Below are 11,334 nucleotides of genomic sequence, written 5' to 3' on the forward strand. Positions count from 1 at the left end.
ACATGGATCTTGACGACAATGATCATGGGTAGTTGGCCCATCCGGAGGATGCGCAGGATCAGAGGGGGTGGATGTCGTACTGCTGCGCATCCGAGGTGTGGAATCCACCAAAAAGATGTGTGTGTGACATTTGTTACTTTGTACATACTTAGTCGTTGTGTTTGCATTTTTGTTCTACGTGGGCAGTATAGTGGAGAGGGGTTTGGAGCAAGAGGAACTTATCTGTAATGCTTTGGTTGACATGTATGCAAAATCTGGCATGCTTGGAAAAGCCCAAAAAGTATTTGACAATATTTTAGCTCAAGATGTCATATCATGGAATGCGTTGATTACAGGTTATGTTCAACATGGATATGATGAGCAAGCAGTGATGTGTTTTGTACAGATGCAGCTTGAAGGCATGTCTCCAAATGCTGTTACATTTTTTTGTAGCTTGAAAGCCTGTATTAGCATAGGATCCATGAATGCAGGCAAACAATTATATATGGAGGTTGTGAAGAGAGGTTTGGAAGTGAATATATTTGTGGGAAGCATAGTGGTGGATATATTTGGGAAGTTTGGCTCAGTTTCAGAAGCACAAGAAACACTTGAACAACTACAGGGTAAATATATAGTGCCATGGAATGCCATGATAACTTGCTACATTGATAATGGCTATGGCAATGAAGCATTAGCTTGTTTTGATCAGATGTAGCTCAGAGGTATTTCTCCCAATTCTGTCACATGTATCTGTAGCTTGAAAGCCTGTGGTATGGTAAGAGCAATAGAAAGAGTCCATCAATTATTCAATTGTTTCATTATACATGGTTTAGAGAGCAGCCCCTATATTGGAGGTGCTGCAATAGATATGTTTTGCAAATGTGGCTTACTAGCAAAAGCACATGAGGTGCTTAACAAGCTGCCAGTTCGAGATGTGGTTGTGTGGAGTGTGTTGATTGCAGGGTACACTGAACATGGACTTGCTAGTGAAGCACTGCACTACTTCAAATTAATGCGACTGGAAGGAATTTCTGGAGATGCTGTCACGTATGTGTATGCCATAAAAGTTTGTGGGACCAGAGAGGCTCTTTTTAGCGGATGATGTTGCTTTCGACCTGCTTTTTTGGATTTGGGTGGAGGAGAGCGATCAAGAAGAGGAGAAACATTTTACTGTAAAGTCGCCAGCTCAAGAGGGCATGCTTTCTAAAAAATCTTAAATAGCGGCTTGAGCCTCAAAACTTTGAAGACTGAGACCCATCAACACATTCAAAAGAATTGAGCACCATCTACATCAGGTTTTGTGCGATCTACATCTATCTCAACATTGTATCCCGATGTCCTGGAACAAATTTCATGCAAAATTTACAATTCCCAAACATTGATTCATTTCACCTGCAAACGGTGTGAATCCATATTACAAGTTGGAATCAACTGCTCTATCCGAGTTAGGAAAGCTAATCCAAGAAAAAGCTCTCACAAGGGAAATAAAATTGCAACAAACATCATATATCTCTGTCATTACTGCTCTTTCAAAAATCAAAAGCCAGGAACTCCAAACGCTTATGTGAAAACAAAGCTGAGTGAAGCTGCTACTTGAAAAGAAAAAGTTTCAGAGATTGGCCGAGGTCTTGAATCCTGCATGCCTGAAAACTTTAGAGTCATAGGTGACAACATTGTCTATGAAAGTCAAGGCAACAATAGCAAGAGGTCAAGACGAAAGGGGTGGTTATCACTAAAATAGCTCACAGTTCCTACAATTAATACTCCAGCTACTCGATTAGCAACATCAAGTTATAGGTCTGTTTGTGTCTATAATCTTCAGAAATCATTAGATACTGAATCAAGTGTAGCCCTTGAGCTATAGACTACTTTAGAGCTCCTTGAATGTTGCAGTAGCATCTGATTGCACATCAAAATTTGGAAGCTCCATATAGCCAAAGAATTTCCTCAGATTATTTGACTCCGAGATATACTTTGCTGTACTTTGATGTCTTATGCACGATGCTTTGCCCTGGAGCTTGAGAGTACACCCACAACCATAAAACAAAGTCGTCCACTAGAACTTGTTGCTGTGTGGGAAATTGGACAATAGGATTATTCACAAGATGGATCTTCTATCTTGAAATTCATCAAGGTCCTCTGTGGTCACAACTTTGCTTTCGAAAACCCTTCGACAACGCTGTTTTAGGGGAACGAAATGGGGCTATGCCTTATGGCAGAGAGGTTGAGCTTTGCATCCCTCTTGTTTCCCATTCTCCTTGAACCAAGTGCAGCGTGAATCCGCTTCGGCCTTGGCGTCTCTGCGTAAATTAGTTCACTCGAGGTTTGACGCTAATTGCCGTTTAGGAAATGACCAGTAGGGGAAACCCTGATTCAGGTCCGTCCTAAGTGGGAACAGCCAGAATACTTCTACTACGTGGCAGACGCGGAAAGTCCTAGATCGCAAACCCCGTAACATTCCATGGGAGTGCTGGGCAGAGCTTTCTAGACCTCCTTTCTGATGGACTACTAAGACGTGTCCTGAAGGAGACAGGTGGACACTTTACAAACACACAGTCTATACGCAAGATTATCTTCTTGAAAGATGACCGTGATATCAAATTTCGCAATCGCAAAGGAGAGATACTACAAAAACCCAAAATTAAAAAAAAAAAGCCTTGTAAACCCGACTTTGAGCTATGCTCATCTCGCTAACAAGGTTTCGAGTGTGTGAGGTCTTTTGGAATTTTGCAAGATGTTTGATCAAACCATGGAAGATTTTATGGCTGAAGGTGACTTACCCAAACCAACGATGGAGCAAAAACTGGATTTGATTATGATGCAACTTTAAGAGGAACAAAGAGCATGACAAACCTTGCAAGCTCAAGTGGCCAATCTACAACGATCTATCGCCGACCAAGATGGATCGCAACTCAAAGATCTTATACGACATACGATCGATGCAACACTTGAAGTGCAATCTATTTGGAAAGAAACAAAGATAAGTAAAAGAAACTTCAAATTTTGTACTTTCAATGGATCACGTGATGGAAAGACTGCACTTGGTTTTATCAGTTAATTTGATGATTATTTCCATGAAGAATCATATGTTGAGAAAGACAAAATTAAGTGTGTCACTAACCATCTAGCTGACCGAGCATCCCTATGGTGGACTATTGTCCGCAAAAGCATTGATTGTCCCACTACTTGGGAGACTTTCCAAAAGAATTTTTTATAGAATTTTCTTCCACCCTAATTCCACGAAAAAGCAATCAAACAATGGGATCTTCTGCAACAAAGGGATGGTGAGCCTGTTTTACAATATAATGAGTGTTTTTGGAATGTTTTATTGCAATTGCGAATGCTTGAAGATGTATCTGAAGCAACCCATAAACACAAGTTTATGTCTAGCTTACTTGGATATTTTTATGCGGAGGTCAATATGTTCAAGCCAACAACTCTCGAAGATGCTTTTTTATGCGGAGGTCAATATGTTCAAGCCAACAACTCTCGAAGATGCATTTTTATGCGGAGGTCAATATGTTCAAGCCAACAACTCTCGAAGATGCATTTTTATGTGGAGGTCAATATGCGGAGGTCAATATGTTCAAGCCAACAACTCTCGAAGATGCATTTTCCTTGGCCCATGACACTGAAGACAAAATTCGAGGATGAGATAAGGGACCACAAAAATTTCAAACTAATGGTAACTTTGGTTCAAAACAATTCAATTCAAATTTTTGAAGATTCAATCAAAGTCGTTTTCTTCCATCTTCATTCTATAAATCTTGGACATGACTACGTGTTTTGCTATCAAACACAAATTCAAACCCTAAGCCATCTCTCTAGTCAAATCCCAACATTCCTAAACTTCCTACCATTACCAATAATGTATCCAAAGAAAAATCCATAGTTTGTTACAAATGTCATCAACCTGGACATCTAGCGGCCAATTGTCAATTCAAAAAGCCAACTGTTCATATCAATTACTTGGGAGCAATAGAAGATGAAGAATGTGAAGAGATGTCAAATTTCACGGAAGACGATGACGACATTGGTACTACTTTAGATACTTTGCTAGGTATGGCAAATTCCCATTCCTTATTAACAATGAAATGTCTTATGCATGGTAAAGAAAAGACTATTTTACGTGATGATGGGAGCACACACGACTTTATTTCTGCAAAATTGGTCAAAGAATTGAATCTACATATTGTTTCTACACATAAAAGAAATCTACTTTTTGCACAAAATAGAAATAAAGCTAATGAGCGGGAGCCCAAAGAGTCAGGCATACCCAATACAATGTCCAAATACAAATATCATAATTGTGCACCCATGTGCATACAAAATAATAAATAAATATCCAACACCTTAATAAATAGGCATGATAAAATATAGGCGCCATGCCTAAGGTGTGTGCCCATCAAAATATAAGTGATAACTCGAATACACGCTATCCTCCAATGCTTTCCTCTGCCAGTGCTACTATCTCTACATAGCCTACTCTAGCCTACTCTAGCCTTATGGAATAGGAGGAGTAGGCTAGTGGATCTGGAATAGGAGCAGTCCTTATGCAAGATTCTCACTAGCCTACTCTACCATTTTTCTTAGTGGATCTGGAATAGGAGCAGTCCTTATGCAAGATTCTCATCCCATAGCCTACTCTAGCTACAAACTTAAATCCATTGAACTTAAATACTCTACCTATGATAAGAAATTGCTAGCTATAGTACAAGCTTTACATCAATGGAAACATTATTTAATGGAATTTGATTTCATGATCAAAACTGACCAACAAAGCATTAGACATCTCCTTAGTCAACCACAAATATCTGACCGACACATTAAATGGACTGCTCTTATTCAAAGTTTTCATCCACTTATACAATATCAACCCAGAAAAGAGAATGTTGTTGCCGATGCTTTAGGTGGAAGATCGACTATTCACAATATTTCGGTGATATCATTTGACTCTCTTCTCCCTATGAAAGATACTTATGACCAAGATCTTACTTTTCGAGCTGATTGGAATAAACTAGTTGCAAATAATTGGATTCCTATTGATTCATTGTCTTACACGGATGGATTTATGTTTTATGAAAAAATGTTATGTGTGACTGTTCCATTTCGATCATTTGTTTTACATGAAATTCATTGTCCCCCATATTAAGGTCATTGAGGAATTATATCTGTTAGAAATCAAGCTCACCGTCAGTGTGTCTTCATCTATGACCAACATCTATGACAGCTAGTGTGTACAGTTGTCTACATGTGACTACATTAAATAAGTCGGGTTAGTAGTCAGTCAGTGACCTGCTAGACTGACTAGAGTTAGTCAGTCTAGTCTACGTTTACACTAGGTCACTTTATCTTGTAGTGTGTGTGTGCTTTTCAGTTATAGTGTGTGGCAATGAAGGAATGAGCTTGAGAACCTGAAGGCTCATGGATATGGAGTCTTTCCCTTTCTCTCTCTCTACTCTTTGAACAATATCTACTTTGCGTACACTAATTCAAGATTTTTACTTTCATGAGACATGCTGAAACATGTCAGTTGGTACACTCTGATGTCTTTACAGTTGGTACACTCTGATGAACAATATCAGTTGGTACCATCAGAGTGTACCAACAGCCCAATTCCTTTCATGAGACATGCTGAAACATGTCAGTAGCACTAGGCCTTTACAGTTGGTACACTCTGATGTCTAGGGTCCTTCACATAATGCTTCTTTTGGCGGTGCACGATATTATGTCTCATTTATTGATGATTTCAGCAGGTACACTTGGCTTTATATCTTGAAACATAAGGATGATGTGTTTGATGCACTCAAAGACTTCAAGAAACATGCTGAAAATGAATTGGGCTGTTACATATCATGTTTGAGTTCAGATGGAGGAGGTGAATATGTCTCAAACTACTTTGACAGGTATCTTGCTAAACATGGGATCAAAAGACAGCTCACATGCAGTTATACATCGCAGCAAAACGGTGTTGCAGAGAGGAAAAACAGGGTTTTGATGGAGTCTTTCCCTTTCTCTCTCTCTACTCTTTGAACATGGTATGAGAGCTATGCTGAATGAAAAATGTCTGCCAAATGGTTATTGGGCTGAAGCAGTGGTGACTGCTGTATATGTACTGAATCGAACCCCTACAACAGGGATTCATGATGTCACTCCGTATGAACGGCTGTATGGTCATAAACCAGATATTTCACACTTGAAGGTATTTGGCAGCATTGCATATGTGCATATACCGGATGAGAAAAGGAAGAAATTGGATCCTAAGGCAGTGAAAAGTGTGTTTATTGGATATGCATAGGAACGGAAAGCTTATAAGTGTTATGTACCTTCTACACATGAGACACTCATAAGTAGAGATGTGGTATTTGATGAGTTAGCATCTTGGTATGGGAATCCTGTTGCAGTGCCTACTGATGGCTCACCCAATATGAGTCATGCTGAAAATACTCCTGCAGAGAGTACTTCCATGACTGGTCAAACAGGTGACGTATCATCTACAGTGAGTCCTTGGACAGGACGATTACGGAGTCGCACTACTGCATCCACTGACACAGATATGTTAGTGAGGGTGAGAACAAATAAGGGAAAAGAAAAGGTTTTTGAAGATGTAACAGGTTCACTCACTGCAGGTTATGATTCATCTAGCAGTGACAGCTTAGATAGTGAATTGGGGATTCCGTCTGTTATGATGCTAGGTGCTAGACAGAGCCGTTATGTGCCGCCTCATGAGAGGCAAGCTCACAGTGAGCCACAGCTCAGGAATTAGAGAGGGTCAGACGACCTGTTGATAGGTATGCTTACACTGGATATTCAACCCGTCATTATGCTTATATGACGAAAGTAACAGGTTTTAGAGAACCAAGTAAGTTTGATGAGGTAGTTTCAGATGAGAATTGGCATGCTGCTATGGATGAGGAATATTCAGCTTTGGCTGAAAATTGTACATGGAATTTGGTACAGTTACCTGAGGGCAAAACACCTATTGGATGCAAGTGGGTGTATAAGGTAAAATGTAAATCAGATGGATCATTGGAAAGATATAAGGCCAGGCTGGTTGCAAAAGGGTATGCGCAGCAATATGGTTTTGATTATGAGGAGACTTTCAGCCCTGTAGCAAAGATGGCTATAGTTAGAACTGTGATTGCTTTGGCAGCAGCTAGAGGCTGGAAACTATGGTAGATGGATGTAAAGAATGCATTTCTCAATGGAGAATTACAGGAAGAGGTTTACATGGAACAGCCTGAAGGCTATGTACATCCAGAATTTCCAGCACAAGTATGTTGGCTGAAAAATGCATTATATGGGTTGAAACAGGCACCCAGAGCATGGAATGCTCGCATCAGCAATTATTTATAGCAACATGGTTTCCGATTGGGAGATGCTGATCATAGTCTGTTTGCGAAGAAGACAGATAGTGGCTATGTTTTTCTAGTTGTCTATGTTGATGACTTAATCATTATAGGAGATGATGAAAATGGGATTGCACAAATAAAGACATGTTTACAGGCTGAGTTTAAGGTCAAGGATCTTGGAGAGCTGAAATATTTTTTGGGAATTGAGGTTGTCTCTACACCTCGAGGCATATGGCTCCTAACAGAAGCAGTATGCTCATGACATGTTACAGAAATATGGTATGGCTGATTGCAAGCCTATGGATACGCCTTTGGAGCAAAATGTCAAGCTACAGATTGATGTTGGGACAGAGATTGAGAATGTTACTATGTACAGACAAATGGTAGGTAGCTTGATCTATCTCACGATCACTAGACCTGACTTGAGTTATGCTGTGGGGCTGATCAGTCAGTTCATGCAGAAGCCTTGCAAACCACACTTGGATGCAGTCAAAAGAATTCTAAGATATGTAAAGGGTACCACAGATCATGGGCTATTTTATGCATATGGGAAAACCCTTGACTTGATGGGGTACACTGATGCTGATTGGGCTGGTTGCACATATGACAGGAGGTCAACCAGTGGCTATGCATTTGGATTGGGAAGTAGCATGATCAGTTGGCAGAGTAAGAAACAGCCTATAGTTGCATTGTCTAGTACGGAAGCAGAGTATCGTGGTGCGGCCTTAACGGCCTGTGAAGCTAAGTGGTTACAGAAGTTACTGAATGACTTGGGAGTACACTCGGATAGCAAAGTCAAGCTGTACTGTGACAATTTGAGCAGTGTTATGTTAGCAAGCAATCCTGTTTATCATGCAAGATCAAAACACATTGAGGTTCACTACCATTTCATCAGGGAAATGGTTTTAGCTGATCAGATTGACTTGGAGCATGTGAAGACTGAAGACCAAGTAGCAGACATCTTTACCAAATCACTTGGTAAAGATAAGTTCATTCACTTTAGACAGCTACTTGGAGTGATGCAAATGATTTGAGTTTTGTTTTTGAGCTTGAGGGGGAGTGTTAGAAATCAAGCTCACCGTCAGTGTGTCTTCATCTATGACCAACATCTATGACAGCTAGTGTGTGCATCTGTCTACATGTGACTACATTAAATAAGTTGGGTTAGTAGTCAGTCAGTGACCTGACTAGAGTTAGTCAGTCTAGTCTACGTTTACACTAGGTCACTTTATCTTGTAGTGTGTGTGTGCTTTTCAGTTATAGTGTGTGGAAATGAAGGAATGAGCTTGAGAGCCTGAAGGCTCATGGATATGGAGTCTTTCCCTTTCTCTCTCTCTACTCTTTGAGCAATATCTACTTTGCGTACACTGATTCAAGATTTTTATTGGCCACACATGGACACTGATGTATCTAATTTTGTATCTGAATGCCTAATTTGTCAAAGAGTTAAAAGACACCATGGTAAACAATATGGTTTATTAATGCCTTTACCAATTCCAGACGACCCTGGGAACAGATTTCAATGGATTTTATCACTGGTTTACCTAATACTAAAGCTAATCATGACATGTTTTGGACTATTGTTGATAGGTTTAGCAAACAAGTATATTTTATTCCATGCAAGAAAACCTTAACTGCATCTCAAGCTGCTCAACTGTTCTTGAAAACTGATTTTACTAGCCATGGTTTGCCAAAAGTTATTTTTGAATTACTTTGTTTGCTAACTTAGGAACAAAGATTGATTTTTCATCTATATTTCATCCTGAAACAAATGGCCAAACAAAAGCTACTAATAGTACCATTTTAGATCTTTTGCATGCATACACATTTTCAAAACCGCAAACATGGGATACATATTTACATTTACTTTAGTTTGCATATAATAACACACCACATACAGCTACACAGAAAGCACCATTTGAAATTATTTATGGATATAGATTTCCTACACCTGTTACATCATTGTCAAACAAAGTTCAAGCTGTTGATGATATTACTAACATGAATGCTACTATTTTTGATGAAGTTAAATATATGATTGCCAAAGCCCAGCAATCATACACAAAACAAGCTAACAAGAAAAGAAAAGCTATGAGTTTTAAATTTGATGATTATGTATGGTTACGAATTGAAAAGGGAAGATTACAAAGTGTTGACAAACACCCCGTTGTAAAATTAGCCCCTAGATTTTATGGACCTTTCAAGATCATTCACAAAATCAATGACAATGCATTTAAACTAGAATTACCACAACACTAGAAAATTCACAACACCTTTCATATCAATTTATTACGACCTTTTAGAGGACAATTACCTATACACCCTATATATGAAAACCCTCCTTTGCTACAAGAAGAAACTGAAATCCTTAAGCTTGAAACTATTCTAGATATTGACTTTATGACCACTAGAACTGGCCATAGATATTCTAGATATTTGGTTAAGTTTAAAAATCATCCTGTCGAAGAGGCCCAATCGATGCATGCTCGAGACCTAAGTACTTTCCCCACACTGCTAGCTCCACATTGAGCTAATAGCAATTGAGGACAATTGCTATCCCACCCCGGGGGTATGATGAGAGGAGGTATATTCCACGGTGGATTCTGTGAGGTTTTGCGGTGGATTCTGTAAAATTTTATTGCCGAGGCTCATACACAAGGTGAATTCCTTATGGGAAAAGTCGATGCGGACGCCTATCCTTTTCGGGCGTCTTGTTAATTTAATGTGCAATTGGGTAATTCCATAGCGGGTGATTTCGCAAAATACATATTTAAATTAATAGACGTTTATGAGTTTAGAGTGCGTATTTGTAATAAATTAAGGTTAGGATTGAGTTCTAACCAATTTATTTATTTTGTAGCTGAAGACTGCTAGGTATTCACTTTTGTCGATTTAATTTTACTATTTTTCTAACAATTGTGAATGCTTCAGTTGATGTGTAGAGCAAGCAGCGGTGGCGTTGGGAAGCATTGGAGGATAGCGTGTATTCAAATTATTATCATTTTTTATGGGTGCACATATTAGGCATGGCACCAATATTTTGACGTGCTTATTTATTAAAGCGCTTGACATTTATTTATTATTTTGTATGCGCATGGGCGCACGATTTAAATATTTGTATTAGACATTGTATTTGGATACCACCTGACTCCTTGGGCGCCCATTAACTTTAATTCTTTAGTGGGACAAAAGCAAACACAAAAGCTAAAGCGTGTTAATTGTAAATTGGGTTAATTAGTTTTGAGCTTGAAGATCAATAATATATATTGTGGAGCGCTCACACAAGGCATGGGGGGAAATTGTACCCAATTAGTCTCTTGCTTCATGTCGTGCAAGCTTTCTTTCTTGCTTTTTGTGCAAAAATAGAGTTCTTTTGTTCTTGGGGACCTTCCGACGCTCACTACGCGCGCATATAGCATCTGATTTGTGCACCATTATAGATCTATCATTGCTCTCCCTAAGGGGTGTGCTATCCTTACTAGTGCTATAGATGATGCACGTGTTGGTGCAACTATGAGTTAGGTCGAATTCAATGTAAACTCAAAATATTGTCCCATACTTGTAGACCTAGTTGTTGCATGGTGGGGGGTGTAGTGTGATGTTCAGGGAGACAGGTCTATTGGATGATCAGGAATGTCCCTCCCTTGATGAGAATGAAATTTGTGCTTTGGGAAAAATGCTAGGGCTTCAGGATTTACTTTGAGGCTTGAGGACCCCTAGGTGTGATGTGCTTCTGAGATCTCTTTCCTTTTTTTTTCTTTTCTTCACTTAAAAAAAAACTAAAGATAAAAACATGATTGACTCCTTAGGTAGGGGCCAATGCATTCTAGTTAAGAAGCCTTTGTTTCGGAGGTATAGCTTTGTGTTTAGCTTCAACTAGAGATAGGATTCTAGATGAAATTGGTGGGTGCACAAGGAAACCTAGGCTATTCACCATATCTTCTAGGATACTCATGAAATATGTGGGTAGGAGAAAGTAGTTTCAAAAGGCTCTTATGGGGAA

At 39.3% G+C, this 11,334-nt stretch overlaps 1 protein-coding gene across 1 annotated transcript; it reads left to right on the forward strand.

Moving 5' to 3' along the window:
• Window positions 1-241: 241 nt before the first annotated feature.
• On the forward strand, window positions 242-1,081 carry LOC148013003 (pentatricopeptide repeat-containing protein At4g18520, chloroplastic-like). The gene is made up of 2 exons (XM_087667435.1): window positions 242-602; window positions 813-1,081. The coding sequence occupies exons 1-2, from the start codon at window positions 242-244 to the stop codon at window positions 1,079-1,081; spliced, it is 630 nt and encodes a 209-aa protein (XP_087523561.1).
• Window positions 1,082-11,334: the final 10,253 nt, after the last annotated feature.

This window comes from Lygodium microphyllum, chromosome 26 (assembly GCF_053477565.2).
Source record: "Lygodium microphyllum isolate KBCC chromosome 26, Lygodium_microphyllum_v1.1.10, whole genome shotgun sequence".
NCBI classification, from domain to species: domain Eukaryota; kingdom Viridiplantae; phylum Streptophyta; class Polypodiopsida; order Schizaeales; family Lygodiaceae; genus Lygodium; species Lygodium microphyllum.

Coding starts and splice junctions, on each gene's coding strand:
- LOC148013003 (XM_087667435.1), top strand. CDS start 242: ATGTATGCAAAATCTGGCATGCTTGGAAAAGCCCAAAAAGTATTTGAC. Junction 603..812: donor AACACTTGAACAACTACAGG/GTAAATATATAG, acceptor TACATGGTTTAG/AGAGCAGCCCCTATATTGGA.